At 31.0% G+C, this 17,148-nt stretch overlaps 3 protein-coding genes across 3 annotated transcripts; all 3 read left to right on the top strand.

The window, feature by feature from the left end:
• The first annotated feature begins 326 nt into the window (after positions 1-326).
• On the top strand, positions 327-3,445 carry LOC133668568 (isopentenyl-diphosphate Delta-isomerase I). The gene is made up of 6 exons (XM_062088498.1): positions 327-680; positions 1,445-1,500; positions 1,759-1,850; positions 2,362-2,464; positions 2,567-2,704; positions 2,979-3,445. Exons 1-6 carry the CDS (start codon positions 394-396, stop codon positions 3,230-3,232), a joined length of 930 nt encoding a protein of 309 aa, XP_061944482.1. The 5' UTR covers positions 327-393; the 3' UTR covers positions 3,233-3,445.
• Positions 3,446-10,817: 7,372 nt separating this feature from the next.
• LOC133668494 (putative 4-hydroxy-4-methyl-2-oxoglutarate aldolase 2) lies at positions 10,818-12,394 on the top strand. The gene is made up of 2 exons (XM_062088382.1): positions 10,818-10,972; positions 11,605-12,394. Exon 2 carries the CDS (start codon positions 11,618-11,620, stop codon positions 12,116-12,118), a length of 501 nt encoding a protein of 166 aa, XP_061944366.1. The 5' UTR covers positions 10,818-10,972; positions 11,605-11,617; the 3' UTR covers positions 12,119-12,394.
• On the top strand, positions 12,295-16,091 carry LOC133668691 (uncharacterized). The gene is made up of 5 exons (XM_062088643.1): positions 12,295-12,351; positions 12,468-12,534; positions 15,103-15,210; positions 15,325-15,594; positions 15,712-16,091. The coding sequence occupies exons 1-5, from the start codon at positions 12,295-12,297 to the stop codon at positions 16,089-16,091; spliced, it is 882 nt and encodes a 293-aa protein (XP_061944627.1).
• The last annotated feature ends 1,057 nt before the right edge of the window (positions 16,092-17,148 follow it).

Here is a 17,148-nt window from a genome sequence, read left to right as displayed (position 1 = left end):
AAACCTTAAGTAGATGTCTTACATATTAGTAAAACTAGTTTTTTTTAAAAAAAATATTAATATGTTATTAGTACCCAAAACAAAAACAGAAAAAAGCTTGGCCTATAACCTAGAAGACCTAACAAGTGTGCGATCACCTCAAAAGCTGACATTTTTGTGATTCCTTACCTAATTTGTTATTTTTTATCAATACCCTATTGACGGGGAGAAAATACCAATAATTTTTTGACCATAAAAAAGAAGAAGAAAAGTTGAATGAATAGAAAATAAAATAAATAAATACCCATCATTCAATTTCAACAGGGGTAGGCACATAATCCATAGACCGTAGGCAAAAGTCAGTCCGGCGGATTAAAAACGAATTAATAATCACAAGGGATTGAGCAAGAAAATATGTCTCTGACCTCTCGCGTTCTATTTACTCCTCCCACCACCATTAAACTCTCCCCTTCCCTCCCTCCCTCTTCTGCCTTTTGTCCTCTCAAAACCCCTTCCCTCTCTTCCATTTCTCCCCATCCATCCTTCCTCCGCTTCACCCATATTACAAAGTCGCCGTCCTCTCTATTCGCGAGGGTCTTTTCGTCCTTCAACTCCACCGCCACCACCACCCCCTCAACCATGGGTGACGCTCCTGATGCTGGCATGGATGCTGTCCAGAGACGCCTTATGTTCGAGGACGAGTCTGTTTCCCATTTTCCTCTCCCTTTTCTCTTATTTACATTGCTCCCAATACCTCTCTTTCTTTCTTTGTTCTTATCGTGCTACTTGCTTTAATTGCTGATCCGGGTTATGTTTTTTTTTTCCTTTCAAAAACAATTTGTAAAGAAATGGGACTTTGAGGTTTTATTGGTTTGTGTATAGAGATGCATAAAGAAAATCTCTGTATTTTTTTTTCTTTTCGTGCTCCTGTTTGCTAGCTTCTTGAGTTGACTTTTTAGTTGAGCGTGGGATTAAATGGGATTTAATTAATTTGTTCAATATATATAACGATTTGATGGGCTTCTTTCATTTCCTCTTGTTGTACGATCATTTTCATTAGTGAAGTCAGTTATATCCCATGTGTAAATTTTCAATATATATGTTTATTTGTCAATTTTATTTTTATGTTCAATAATATGCTCAATATAATTCTAGTTTATAATTAGAGCTTGTAAATTGAAGGATCAGCTCTGTGTGAAATAATTGATGTCAAAACAATAGTAAGTAGTGATAATAAAGGAAAGGATATTTGATTTGAGATCTCAGCTTTCTAATGTTGGGGGCTGCAAGCTCTTGCATTAGAACATAGACTTTGTTAGAGATCTGGTTTTTTTTTTTTTAGAAAATAAATTGCTTTCCGAACTTTTTAATTCTTGTTATTTACTACAATTGATTGCATACCTAAGTTAGGTTTGATTACCTAAGTTAGGTTTGATTATCTTTAATTAATTCTAATTGGCTGCAGATGCATTTTAGTGGATGAGAATGATCGGGTTGTTGGTCATGACTCCAAGTATAATTGTAAGTATAATTTTCGTGTTGAAACCTTTTGCAGATTTAGTATTTGGTAGTTTAATTAATTGGATTACAAATGAAATTACCTGTTGCATATCGTGTAATCTTTCCTACCTTAGGCATGTGAGTAGTCTTTGAATGACAATACAAACAGCTAACTTGCAGGGTTTTTTTTTTTTTTTTGATGGATCTATCGTAAAATGCTTGTAGACTAGATTATCTTCAGGTTGGTTTTCTCATAATTCATGCTTTTGAAATCTACAGGTCATTTGTGGGAAAATATTTTGAAGGGAAATGCCTTGCACAGAGCTTTTAGTGTGTTTCTCTTCAACTCAAAACATGAGCTACTCCTTCAGGTATGTGGTCAATATTTCCAGACCATGTTTCTGGAAAGCACTGGTTCGAGCCCGGTTTGTGACGAGGCCTTTTTGGTTTTGAGAATATTAGTATTTCATTTTAGGATCTTGCATGTTAATTGTTATGCCTAAAGATTTTGTAACCTAATATGACTTGATATGTTATTAGCTTTTTCCTACCTCAATGGAAGGGAATGGATTGCTCTTTTATTGCTTTAAGCACTCTTGCACTCGTAGTTAGAAAATTTCCGCAAGCTTATACCTTTTATAACCACAATCAAAAACTGTAAATGCCAAGGAGACAACATTAATGACCACATGAGCGGAGCTACCCCAATCACTAAGAGAATCCAACTAAATAACTTGCACATTGTAGGAGCTGAAAAAATTAGAAAGACTTTTGCTAAGAAACTGATTTTGTGACTGGAAGAACATTTTTCTTATTCACAATTATTCTGTGAAAATTTATGACTATTGAGATAACATATTTATTTTTTTGTTCTTTTGATAGCAACGCTCTGCGACAAAGGTAACATTTCCCCTGGTGTGGACTAACACTTGCTGCAGCCATCCTTTATATCGTGAATCTGAGCTTATAGATGAGGATGCCCTTGGTACATATTTGTGCACTTGTCCATACTCCAGCATCATCTACTATACATGTTTCACTGGAGTGGGTAATAAGTTCTTTACCTTTTCTTCTTTGTAATTGTCAGGGGTGAGGAATGCTGCACAGAGGAAGCTTTTCGATGAGCTTGGTATTCCTGCTGAAGATGTGCCAGTTGATCAGTTCAGTCCGCTGGGGCGTATATTGTACAAGGCACCTTCTGATGGAAAGTGGGGGGAGCATGAACGTAATGTTCCCTACTTGATATGGTTTACAGCTGTTTGGTGATCTCATCATATTTTTCCTGTATTTCTTGTCAATTTGCCTCATTTGCTTCTGAGTTGGGGACCATTGGTTGTGCTGAAATCAAACTGTGTTTTTCTAACTAATGTTGCAGGCTTTTATTGCTTGTATTTTACAGTTTGATTTCATTGTTCATATAGAATCCTTCCAACTTCCTGTCATGATAGCATTTTACTCTTAACTGATTTGCTTAACTCTTATATCTTTCAATTTTGCAGTTGATTACCTGCTCTTCATTGTTCGTGATGTTAGCGTAAATCCAAACCCTGATGAGGTAGCTGACATCAAGTATGTTAACCAGGATGAGTTGAAGGAGCTTCTGAGAAAAGCAGATGCTGGCGAGGAAGGTTTGAAGTTGTCACCGTGGTTCAGACTAGTTGTGGACAACTTCCTGTTCAAGTGGTGGGACCATGTCGAGAAAGGAACTCTAGAGGAAGCAGCTGACATGAAAGCGATTCACAAGCTGACTTGAGGCACGCTGGTATCATCTGCAACTTTATTTCAATAAACTTGGACATGAAACAGTTCCAAACAAGTTGGCATTCCATCTTTGTTGTATGTAACCTTGCTATTTCCTGAAACCACCTCGTTTGGCCTGGTTATGTATTTCTTAAAACTTGGGTTGCGGAAATTGAAGAAATAATGGAAGACAATAAATCAACGGGCGTATTCCATACTCACAAAAGCCACAAGTGGCTATATATTCTATTCTGGTTGGTTTATTCATAGAAAAGATTATATATGATCCATGCTTATAATGATAAATCAAATACATTATTACATAATAAATTATTTATCGTAATAAATCTTTAGATTGATTCTTGTGATTTAAGAGAGTTGAAAGTACTTTTCAACGTTATTGAACATGAGTTAGTTAAAACTGGGCAAGGTACTGTTCGTGCAAGTTTGATTTAGGAACCTGCAAAAAACAGTTGTGGCGTTTTTCAAGTATGTTTGATGCTTTGGGAATGTGGTTTAATCTGTATTTTTAAAATTTTAATTTTTAAAAAAATTAATTTTTTTAATGTTTTTTAATTGTTTTAATTTACTAATATTAAAAATAATTATATATATTTATATATATAAATAATACTTTAAACTGCTATTATAGTTAAAGTTATGTAGCCCCGCATGCCTCTTTATCCTTGTTGAGCGAAGGGCGTGCTACTTGCTACTTGTTTGATATGGATTGGGGCCATGAATTTCCTCCAGATCAGGCTAAGACTCTATCGTATACGCGGAAAAAAAAGTTGGAGTATGGAACCTGAAAAAAGGAGTGAAAAACCTGAAAAAAGGAGTGTGAAAAAAAAAGTTGGGGCCATCAGCCATGAATTTCCTCCAGCTCAGGCCAAGACTGTATCATGAATTTCCTCCATGAATTTCAGGTTCCAAGTTTGATTTAGGAACCTGAAAAAAAATAAAAATTGTGGCCCTTTTCGAGCATGTTATCTCATTCTGTTTTTACAAAATTAATTTTTTTAAAAAAAATTAATTTTTTTAAAACTGTAGGGGTGCAAAACGGGGCATACAATAAATGATAGAAATGTTTCAACTTTAGTCTTGAATCAGATAAGGCTACATGTTTGAAAATATTTGGTTTTAAGTGTTTTTATTTAAAAATATATTAAAATAATATATTTTTATTTTTTTAATTATTTTTTACATTAATACATCAAAATAATTTAAAAATATAAAAAAATAATTTTTTTTAAATACAATTTTAATTACATTCTCTCCCCAAGATAGATTATACTTACAAAAAGCACAAATAGATGGAAATTTTTATTATAAACATATCAAAACCCAGAAAAACTCAAGAACACGAGGAATATGCTCAATAAATATTAATCAAAATCTAAATCAGATATGAATAAATAAATTTTTAATTAGTCTAATATTAAATTATAAAAAATTAAAAAAACTACCAAAATCAACCCTGATAAACTCATCTTCCAGATATGCATGGCCGTTCACAAAACTTGTATATTTTGGGCAAGTGCTTAGGTGTTCTCATATGGACTTGTGATTCCACTAGGGAACCTGGCCTTGGAGGAGACGCCTTTTTGTCTGGTCAGGTGGGACAAATTGATTCGTTTGGCACGGGGTTCTGAAAATGTAAGAAGTGATTTGGTACCTTATTTTCTATTGAAAGGAAAAATAAAAAAATAAAAAAACCCTTAAAAATAAAAAAAAACCCTTAAAACATGTAATGCAAAATCTAGACGCATGGAGAGCTTGGACTTGGACTTGCATTTTAAACAAGCACAAGCACTCATTTAAATATTTGATCTGATTAGGGGATTTGATGAGTTTAATTTTTTTTAATTTTATTATTAAATATTAGGTTAATTAGAAATTCAGTTTTATAATTAATTTTGTTTAGTTTTCTACAAGGTTATCACTGTTTCAAAAAAACATCTCGGTATAATGTTGGTGTTTGATTTTATAATCATATATTTTTTTATTATATAATTAAATAAAAAATAGTTTTAAAAAAATATATAATCTCATTGGAGTCTATAACCCGGTACACAGGCTTGGTGTGCTAGCCAACTGATAATTGCTTATTGTTACACGGGGAGTTTTGTAATAAACCACATAGAGGAAATAACAATATGCTTTATGATTTAAAAATATTGTAAGTTTTTGTATGATTTACATTGAATTATTCATAGTGTAAAGGCTTATAATTATATTATATTATAAAAGAATTCAAGAGATCCATATATTTTATTGTTTTATGAATTTTTTTATTTTACTTATTATTTTTATTTGATTTTTTAATCTTGGCCTTTAAAGTTTTTCCCATACTCTATTTCAATCAATGAACTTTATTTATTTTTAAGAAAAAATTCTTCTCAGCATCCTATAATGTAAAGGTTTATAATTATATTACATTATAAAAGAAACCAAGAGATATTTTACTATTTAAGGATTTTTTTTATTTTACATAATGTTTATATTTGATTTTTTTCATTCCTCGTCTTTAAAATCTTGTCCTCAGTCTATTTCAATAAATAAACTTTATTTAAAAAAAATACTTTTTGACCAAGTTTTTTAATATTAAACTTTACAACCTGAGTCAAAGCAAATTTTAAAAATTAATGAAATGACAATATATATCATAAAAGGTACTACTAACGCATACCTTATTCTCCTATGTTTTGTTTATCAAACATAAATCTAAAAACAAACCCTAAACACAAATCCATGATTTAAGGTTTCTAGTTCGACTCAAGGTTAAATTTTCTAAAAAGAATAAAGGTTTTGACAAGGATACAGAGCGACTTATGAAGTTGGTGAATGTGAAGAGTAGGTAGACATGAAATATGTGGAGAGATAGAGTAATGTAGGAGGTGAAAGATGGTTGTGGTGAGTTTGGGTTTATGATTGTGACGGTGGGCAGTAAAAGATGTTGGGTGACTTTGATTTTATGAGGAGATCAAGCTATGTGTTTCTAATGGTTAGATATGAAGAGCGTGTTTGGCAGTGTGGTTGCGGGTGCTTTTCAAATAACTTTTCGTGCCAAAATACATGCTAACGATGTTTTTTCATTTTTTAAAAATTATTTTTGACATCAGCACATCAAAACGATCCAGAACATACAAATTATATTAAATTTTAATAAAAAAAAATTTAATTTTTTTGGGAACGCAGCCGCAGCCGCGTTCCCAAACGGGGCCTAAAGAATGAAGATGACAACGCGGGTCTTATGATGATGAACGAGAAAAGTTACCGTGTGGAAAAAAAAAAGAAAAAGCTTGTTGAAGAATCTTCATTATTGGTTTAGTTTTATACTTGCCCTATAAGAATTTCCTTAAAGCAACTAGTGGTTTCTCTTCAACCAATTTGATCGGAGTGGGTAATTTTGGTTCTATGCATAAAGCAATTCCTCACGATAAGAAAATGATAGGGGCAGACTGAATCTTTAACATCATGAAGCTTCAAAAGCTTTCATGGCCAAGTGCAAAGCCTTAAGAAACATTAGACATCAGAATCTTGTCAAAATCCTAATTGCTTGAAACAACTAAGACACCGTTTGGGAACGCGGCTGCGGCCGCGTTCCCAAAAAATTTGAATTTTTTTTTTTTTGCTAAAATTTAATATGATTTGTACGTTTTGGATCGTTTTGATGTGCTGATGTCAAAAATGATTTTTAAAAAATGAAAAAACATTGTTGGCATGCATTTTGACACTAAAAGTTATTTGAAAAACACCCGCAACCACACTGCCAAACACGCTCTAAGAAGAAAGGAAGAGATGTGGCGGAGATGGTGGTCTATAATGGAGAAAGATAGGAGATAAGGGTTGCTTTTCTTTTCCTTTCTTTTTTTGTTTTGGTTTGCTTTCTCAGTCTATTTCTTTTTTTTTTTCCATGTATTTTAGTTTTATTTTTGTTAGTTTTATGCTTCTGGACTCCTTAATCATTATTTCAAATATAATGATAATCTTGTAAATAAATACATATTTTTTGTTGACTTGTTTATAGCACCAACTCCTAAAAATATAAAGTGTTATTTGCCTTCAAATTTCAGGTTGTAAAATGTAATATTTAAAAATTGTATTACAAATTGAACTATGTTGACATGATTTTATTTGTTTTTGTCTGTTTTGATTGTATGATTTCGAGTACTTGATATGTCATTAAATATTTAAACATTGGATTAAAAACCAAATATATAAGAATGAATTTCACATTGTTCTTAAAACTAAAATTAAAAACCAAATATAGGATGCGCAATTTGGTCCCTCTAATTTCACCTTTTCATAATTGTTACCTATTCTTTAGGATTTTTATAATTCGGTTCTATATTTATTTTTTTATTTATTCGAGTCTTGGGATATCTAGAGAAGAGAGAAAAAGTTACTTGTAAAAAAGAGAGACAAAAAGCTCTTAGATAGCCAAATTTCTACAGCCAATAATTGTAATCTTGTAAATAAAAAAAAAGTTGAAATTTATTTATTTTTAATCTAAATACTTGAACATTGTGTGTTTGGACCTTATAAGTTTAATCTAAATACTTGAACATTGTGTGAACATTTTTAATCTAAATAGCGAGATACACGAGCCAATCTCTTTAGCCTAGGCACATCGTTTCTCTGTTTTTTTTCTTTATCAAATGGCCCTCATTGTTTTATACATTTTATAATAATATTTACTTTAAATAATTTATAAAAATGATATTTAAATAATTATCCTATTATGCCATATTCTTTAAATAATATTATAGTTTTTATGGTAATATTAACAATTATTGTTTTAATAATTATATATGAACCTAATATGCTTAATTTTTTTAAAAAAGATTCCGTCATGAATATTTAATATAAATAAAAAAAATATTTTTTATTGTAAATTTTTATTTGATTTTTCTCAAATTTAATTTTGTTTTTTGTATTTCTAGTAGAAATTATTGATTTATAATTTTTTTCTTATTAAAACCTGCTTTTAAGATTATGATAGGTTTTAATTTAAAAAACAATACTTCTAATAAAAAAGACATGTTTTTGTAAAAAAAACATATAAATAAGAAAAAGGAGTTTTGATTAGAAAGATTTATTTTTTGCTCCGTATTTCAAATCAATAATATTTTTTTCTAATTTCTATTTTAATCACCTTTATTTTTTATACAATAAACCATATATATTGCAAACAATAAAGTATTTCTTTAAACAAATAAAATATATGAGTAATAAAAAATAATCTTGAGTAAAATATAAATTTTTTCATGGTTTAAATTATTATTTGTTTTTATGAATATCTATTGTTATTTCTATTCAATTAAATTAAAAAATTGAAAAACAATACTTGTGTCCCTATACAATGAATATTAAATTCTCGTTTTAATCTTTATTTAACATTAATGCTTTTTTTATATGAATCATTAATTTATATTTTTTTTATAAAATAAAAATATCATCTTTTTTGTTTTTAATTAAAGATTTTCATGATAGTAAAAAACATATCCATAACGTTCTTCTTTTTTGAAGCACATTAGTTTCAAATAATCCTATCCGTAATATATCGCTTGGTCACACAGACTAATTATTGTTATATATTTGGGAAAGACATTCTAAGGGATTTATAATAGTAGGGTGTTCAAAATATTGGTATATTTGTAATATTTATATTATTTTACTTGATTTAATCTGTAAAAATTATATAATATATGAGTCACAAAATTTAAGAAATAAATTTCACAAATTAAAAAGACAGGTAAAGAATTTTGAAACTTTATTAACCTAACTTAACTTATACACCTTATCTTTATTTTGTTTTTATATTTAATAATTTGTGTATTAATAATTTATTTTTATTTTATTTAGAAACATCTCAACTAAAAAAATTCTTATTAGTGAATTTTTTATTATATCATTTTAACATAACAAAAAAACTTGTCTTCTTACAAGAAAAAGATAAATATAATTAAAATTTAATGGTGTTTTAGGTATGAAAATTAAACCTCATATTAAGATGTCATAACACTTATTTTCATGTTATAGATTTGCCACTCAATACGAACTCGTAAAAATTAATAATATAAAATTAACTTGTTAATTTTTTTAAATTCATAAAAAATCTAACCTAATTTGATATACTTAGTCCACTTAAGTTTTTTTTTAAATGATTTATATTTGTAATTTGTAAAATATCGTAAATTAAATTTACTACAATTATAAGTTTAAACCCCATACAACTATACAAGCCATTTTAAAAGCCGCCGTGATTCATATGATATGAGTACCATCACCGCGTTTTCCACTAGTTTTGACATTTCTTTTTTTATTGCGGAAGCATTTACTAACCCATCTTGACATCCCCCTTTTTCAACGAGATCATGGCCTTGTTTGGTGTGTTCGTCAATTCTTGAATATTTTTATATTATTTTAATATATTAATATTAAAAAAATATATTTTAATATGTTTACAAAAAGGAAAAATGAACCGCGTAGGCATACATTTATCGATGGAAGCCATGGTTTTTCACAGCCACATATTTTTCAAGTCTTCCTGTGCGCGCGTGAATAGCACAAGCTCAAGTCCAAATTAAAGTAGCTCGTTCATACTAGACAATTACATTTACGAGCTTAATTCAAATCTTAAATTAGTAATAAAAAAATAAATTAACTTAACAAATTAAGCTAAAATCTTTAAAATGTCTCTCGAATTTTAGATAAAAGAAATATCAAATTCAAAGTGGTTCAATTTATATTTAAACTAATTATATTGTAATAGTAATTATCTAGTAGGTGGTTCTATAATAAAAATTTGAAATCAAAAGATTTGTTTTTTCTATAATTTCAGGTTTGAACTATGTGGTTGCTAATATAATAGCTATTGGAGGCTTATATGATCGTTAACTTCAGAGCCTATGAGATTAGTTGAGGTACGTATAAGCTGATCCGGACATCCATGTTAATAAAAAAAAATTATATCTTAACAGTGAAAAAATCATAGCATTATAAACGAAATCTTATAAAAAGAAATATCAAATTCTTGGTTTTCCTGTCTCTTAGCTTCAAATTTACTCCTCGTGAGTAGGGAGAGGACATTTTGTGTAATTTATTCAAAGCCATTCGAAAAAATCATATACCAAATGTTTCCACTTCTCCCAAATTATCTTATTTTTTATTCATTTTTTAATATGATTGTTTTTTATAATCTACTTGTACATATATTTTAAATAATATAAAAGTTGATTTTATTTATTAAAAAAATCTAAAAAAATTAATTCAATATTAAAAGATAAAATTAAATAAAAACACTATATTAAAGGATAAAATTTAGGAAAAACAAAAAAAAAATCCAAAGAAATTATTAAAAAAATAAAATTAAAAAAACAAAACCAAAAAATTAAAAACTGGGGCCAATAAACTTTTATAATATAATAAAAAAATACAAAAACTAATTTATTATTAATTTAATATTAAATAATATAATTAAATAACATCTATAATATAATTGGAAAAAAAAAAAATCGAGACAACCACCGGGCCAATGACTAGAACCCGCGTGGGAGCAGATCAACCATTGACCTCCTCTGCGTGCACGCGCTTTTTACTTAAACTAACTAACTTGTCCTTCCCCCCTCCGAGATACCAATCTCTCTCTCTCTCTCTCTCTCTCTCTCTCTCTCCCATACAAACACAGAGTTTTCAGTGACCGAGGGCATATTCTCGAATCGAAGGCATCTTTCTAAGCAATTTGCAGGTAAAGTTGAACGAACATCCAGATCATGTTGTTTTTTTTTAAAATTAATTTCTTTAAGATTTGATGCTTGTAAACTCTCTTTTCCATTATTATAGCCCGTCCGTGAACTGCCTGTCTCAAATCTCTCATTATTGTTATTGAGAATGCTTGGATCTAAATTAGATGCCATAAATTACTTGGGATTTATGTGAGTGAGTCTTTTGTAAGTTGACTAAAGAAATTTATTGAGAATTGTTCATTTTTTGAGCGATCCGTTTAGACCAATTGCTTTCAAATGAACGATTATGCTGTCCAAGATGCGTATTTCTGATGAGCTTTCAGTACTGGGATTAGTATGTTTACAAGATTATCATTGCGTATTTCCGTACTAGTGCTCCCCTCGCTCACCCTAATCGACCCATCGCTCAATTTTATTAATTACCGTGTGTTCAACGTTGCAATATAAATTCCTAGCTTGTTTCGATTTATGATTTATAAGAAGAATGATACTAGTTTTATGTAATTAGCTTCTGATCCTGCTCTCTATTGCTGTTCAAATGTTAGGTTTTTACCTTTCTATTCGAACTAGAAAGCCCATATGCATATGATTTTGTTTTGGTGATTTTTTCTCTAATGCGTGCCTCTTCTTCAAGGAACTTGGATTCAATGGCATTGGTTACGACCGCCGAGGTTTGTGACGCAAATCCGCAGCTAATTGTTAGTGGTGAGCTTCGAGCACTCCAACCAATCTTTCAGATTTATGGACGGCGCCAAGTCTTCTCTGGTCCAGTAGTGACTCTTAAGGTGTTTGAGGACAATGTTTTAATTCGGGAGTTTCTTGAGGAGAAGGGTAATGGCAGAGTTCTTGTTGTTGATGGTGGTGGCAGTTTGCGCTGTGCGATACTTGGAGGCAATCCTGTGGTACAAGCTCAGAACAATGGATGGGCTGGTATAGTGGTTAATGGCTGCATAAGGGATGTTGACGAGATTAATGGTTGTGATATTGGAGTGAGAGCCCTGGCCTCCCATCCAATGAAAGCCAATAAGAAGGGGATTGGAGAGAAACATGTTCCTATTACCATAGGTGGCACCAGAATCAGTGATGGAGAATGGCTTTATGCAGATGCTGATGGAATCCTGATTTCTCGAACAGAGTTGGCTGTCTGAGCCGCCTCTTACTATGAAGATAGTTCTTCAAAAATGCTTTTATTAATTTTTCTAGCGATGCTTTACTTTTAAACCTATCTTTGGCAATCACATTTACATTCGCTGGTCTATTTGTGATTTGTAGATTAGAAAAAAAAGAGAGAAAAAAGCAGAGCTGTTTCTGCCTTTCTGGTATCATGTCAGCAAAATATGTCGTTGATGTTGCAGAATACTTCTGCTTGGGGATTTATCTGGTGGAACTCCTTGTGTTAGATTATTTGATATTTGCTTCTGCCCCCCCTTCTCCGAGTTTTCCTACTTTTTTCCTGCTGAGAATAAAATCTCTTCTCATCATTATTTTGCGAATCAGGTGGGGAAAGGAGGTTCGATGAACCCCCAGAAAGTTTTTGGGGAAACAAGCAAGATTGGATTGAGTGGTGATTTGTTGACCAATGGCTTTTAACTATTCTCTCTTGCTCTAAGCTCTTTTTAGGACCGTTATCTTCTTGCTGTTTCGTCCCGCGGAATTGGAAGTGTCATGCTATGGTTATTTGATATTGAAATTGGTAAAATTCAGTAATAGGTGTTATTGATGTAGCTTCGGCTTTTTGGCTGCAACTCAGAACTCTGTTTTGCATTTAGCAACCAGAGAGCGGAAAAAATAGTGATGCCAGTAAAAAGTACAGCATATGAGGCTCAGCCATCAAGAAAGAGCAGGAAAGATTCTTAGAGCCCATTTGGGAACGCCCAAAGCGGAGCCTTAGTCGTTATAAGCCATTAGGTTTGGGTGGCAGGCAACAACTACGGCTGAAAACCTACCGGACTGGCATGACTGCTTCCATGCAGGCGGGCCAACATAACTTAAGGTAAGCCTTTTATTTCTCAAGTAAGCCTACTGGTTTTCGCTGCTCATTGTGGATGCATGACAAGACGACTTCCACATGCTGTTAACAACTCGCATGATTTTTTTCTTATCTTTTCCAACATGGTAAGAAGTGCTAGTAGCTTGTAAAACCTTCCGACATCCCAGGGTGGTACATGACATCAGAGTACTGTCATGTAACTATTAAGAGCCTTGTGATTCAACCTCCGCAACCCAGATCATTACCTGTGTCTATCGAAGTGTATACGAATCCCAGAAAACAAGCACGCAATGTTAGCAATCATTCGTTGCTAACAATGGAAACTAGCTAGGACTTGAAATTTAATGAAAGGGTTCAACATCTAAATTAGGCTTCTCTCGCTGGCCTTTTCGACTGAACTTTTCCTTTGATTGGAAGTTCAAATCAGTCCATAAATTTGTAAATTTCTCATTTCCAACTAAACCATTCTACACAGAGCTTTGGAGCTTGTCTTCTGATAGCTAGATTTTGCCATTGATAAAACTTCTGCAGTCAACTGAAGTAGCAACAAATGAGAAATTGAGCCGCGCATAGAGGTAAGATAGAGTCAAGTTCATGCATGCCTAACTTTCTCCAGTTACATTCTCATCATCTCTTTACATACGTAGACATACATACACATAAATATGTACACAAATGCATGCACTAGGGTGCTATTGGGTGTGAGTCGTTGATAAAAATTTACTCATGAACAATATGATCAAAGGGAGAGCTCTCGGAAACAAGTCTTCAAAATTCAGATGGGGCATAGAGGTAACCTACCGAGAGAAAATGCTATGTTATAACCAGAGATTAGTGCTAACAATTGTCTGTGATATGTGATGATTATCTAAAAACATCATACATCATGTGACGTGGAAAATAAATAAATACCTTAAATAAAGGAACAAAGTCCAAGCTTCTTCACATAATTTTTTTTTGGGAGTATGCTTTACAGAACATAGGGAGGTTCCTCACCTTTGTTTGTTTTTTGAACAATCACAAAATACAAACAAATCTCATGCACTTTTTCTCCAATTCCATCTTCCATTTGAAACAACAAAAAATGAATGTGAAGTTAAACAGATAGAACCAGAGCAAGAAGATACGTGCATCAAAGACTTGAGGAATATATATATAGAAGTAGATAAGTATCATAGTAATTGTTGGGTTTCTGAAACACAAATACACAATAAAATAGTAAATTTAAAATTTTTCAAGAGTTTCAATGATCTAATTAGACAAATCTAGAATTGTTTAGGGTTTATATGAATATTACTTGAAGATCAATTGATCTTTTCGGCTTTTAATAATTGCTTTAAAAATGAATTGTCTCAAATCATATATTGGATCGAGCTGACTTTTTATAAGAGCATTTCCAATGGGAAATACTATATTGAAGAGTCAAATGAAGAAAATGGCTTTTTGAATAGTGTAAATATAGCTTTTTGAATTATGTGCATTCCAATGGTAAAAAGTTATTTAGAAAAGTCATTTATATTTTAATATATTTCATGTTAAATTAATTTTAATATAATTATATAACTAATTTAGATATTTTATATATAATATAATTATGATGTTATTAATTATATAATTAATATGAGTAATTTATAAAAGTAATATAAAATTAATGAAGTAATATGAAAGTTAAAAAATATAATTTAAAATTAAATTTAAAATTTATTTATATAAATATTTTTAATTTTAAGTTTTATATGTTATTGTTAAAAATTTAATTTTTTAAAAGTAAATTCAAATTCAAACTTTTAAAAAATAACCGCCAACATAACCGTCAACATTTTAAATTTTAAAATTTTAAATTTTAAAAAAATAACCGCCAACATTAAATTTTCAAATTTCAAATTTTGAAAAAATAACTGCCAACATTTTAAATTTTAAAATTTTAAAATTTGAAAAAATTACCGCCAACATTCTAAGATTTTACAATTTGAAAAAATAGTCCATCTATAAATATTCTCATATATCTTAACATTTTATCTCATCATTTTCTTCTCTCCAATCTTTGTTATATTTCATTAAAATTCATCATGAATCATTCTAATTTTAATTTTTATGATGCTTTTGATTTTGATGATGACACTCCTGTGTTGACTTTTCAAGTTGCTACTACTGTGGTTGCTGAAGAAGAATCGAATAATCAAGGGCGGAGAACAGGGTATCGTGGCTCTATTTCTGGTCACAATATTGTCAATCGTAATAGAAAGGAAGGTGAGTTAAGGTTATATAATGAATATTTTGCAGAAAATCCTAAATTCATTGAAAGTCAATTTCGAAGAAGATTTAAGATGAGTCGTTGTCTTTTTCTTCAGATCGCAAATGTAGTGGAAGCTCATAATCCATATTTCAAACAAAGGACAGATGCTCTTGGTGTTCTTGGTTTATCTTGCCTTCAAAAGATAACTGCAGCTCACAGAATACTTGCATATGGTATTCTTGCAGATCTTACTGATGAATATCTTCGAATTGGAGAAACCACTGTGATAGAAAGTCTTAAAGCTTTCGTCAAAGTAATCGTAGAAGTTTTTGGTGATTGGTATCTAAGGGCACCAAACGAGGCCAATATTTATCGATTATTATCAATTGGAGAGCAGCGTGGGTTTCCAGGGATGTTAGGGAGCATTGACTGTATGCATTGAAAATGAGAGAAATGCCCAATTGCATGGCATGAGATGTATACTGGTCATTGTCGTGAACCAACTATAATTCTAGAGGCGGTGGCTTCACAAGATCTTTGGATATGGCATGCCTTTTTTGGAATGCCTGGATCATTAAATGATATTAATGTTCTTGATCGGTCACCTATCTTTGCTGCACTTGCTGAAGGTCGTACTGCTCCTGTCAATTATACAATTAATGGGCATGAATATACAATGGGATACTATTTAGCAGATGAGATTTATCCTAATTGGTCAACCTTTGTTAAGACAATCTCAAGACCATTAGGAGCAAAGAGAAAATATTTTGCAAGCAAGCAAGAGTCTGCAAGAAAAGATGTGGAGCGGGCATTTGGGGTGCTCCAATCTTGTTTTGTAATTGTACGTGGACCTGTTCGATACTGGGATGAAGAAACGCTTGCATATATTATGTAAGCTTGCATAATAATGCATAATTTGATTATTGAGGATAAAGGAGCAATGAACTTTAGATTTGACCATGAACATGAAGTCAATTCCTTTATATCAGTGTCACATGGTGAAATACTAGAACTACATGATTTTCTTCAAACTCATAATCGAATTAGGGATAGAGCAACTAGCTCTCAACTACAAGAAGATTTGATTGAACATTTGTGGGAACAATATGGCAACGAGTAGAATCTTTAGATTTGAACTTCTTATGTTATCATAATTTTCAAGTTTTTTTATGTTTTTTTTTTCATTATGTTTGTTATCTTTTAAGTTAATTAATCCTACTTGTTATTGTTAAGTGTTAGAGGAACTTTAAAAAAGTATTATGAATTGATATTAATTTCATAACAATGTATTTAAAATAACCAAGAATTTTCTACATATTTAATTAAAAATACATTACATTACAATAAATCAATCAAAGTTAATTAAAAATGAAAACCCCTCTTTTACGTAATTTTTAACTTTTTATTTTGAAAATACGCTACAGAAATTGAATCCAAATTAGAAATATCCATTTTCATAATTTGTTCTTCTTTCTCAATCCTGTCCAATTCTTGTTTCTCTTGACTTTGTTGAATCATCATGGCTTGTTGCTCTAACATAATTTTCCTGTTTTGTTTCTTCTAATCCTCAATTTCAACTAGAGTATCCCTGAATTGTTGTAAGAGATTCGTTATAGTTACATCCCTAACTTTATCTTTTCCTTGTCTACGTTTAAGTCGTTCCTTTGCAGCCTTCTGACCGATTGGTCTATCTTGATAAATCAATGGTTCACTATCTTCTCCTAAACTAACAGAATCAGGGGTAGATGGAGTTGATGAAGCCGGACTTGCATTGACATGACCTTTTTGTTTCTTGTTTGACCTTTGATGTTGACTTGCACGCTTAAATTGCCATTTGGGTTCTTTTCTTAAGATAACCTAACAATGTTCTAGTTGAAATCATTTACCAACGCAAAAAGCATACATTTGCCGATCATCATTAATCTGATAAAAAAATAAATTAATTAAATAAT

Source organism: Populus nigra, chromosome 11 (assembly GCF_951802175.1).
Source record: "Populus nigra chromosome 11, ddPopNigr1.1, whole genome shotgun sequence".
Taxonomy (NCBI): domain Eukaryota; kingdom Viridiplantae; phylum Streptophyta; class Magnoliopsida; order Malpighiales; family Salicaceae; genus Populus; species Populus nigra.
This window is presented reverse-complemented; position numbering and strand designations above follow the sequence as displayed.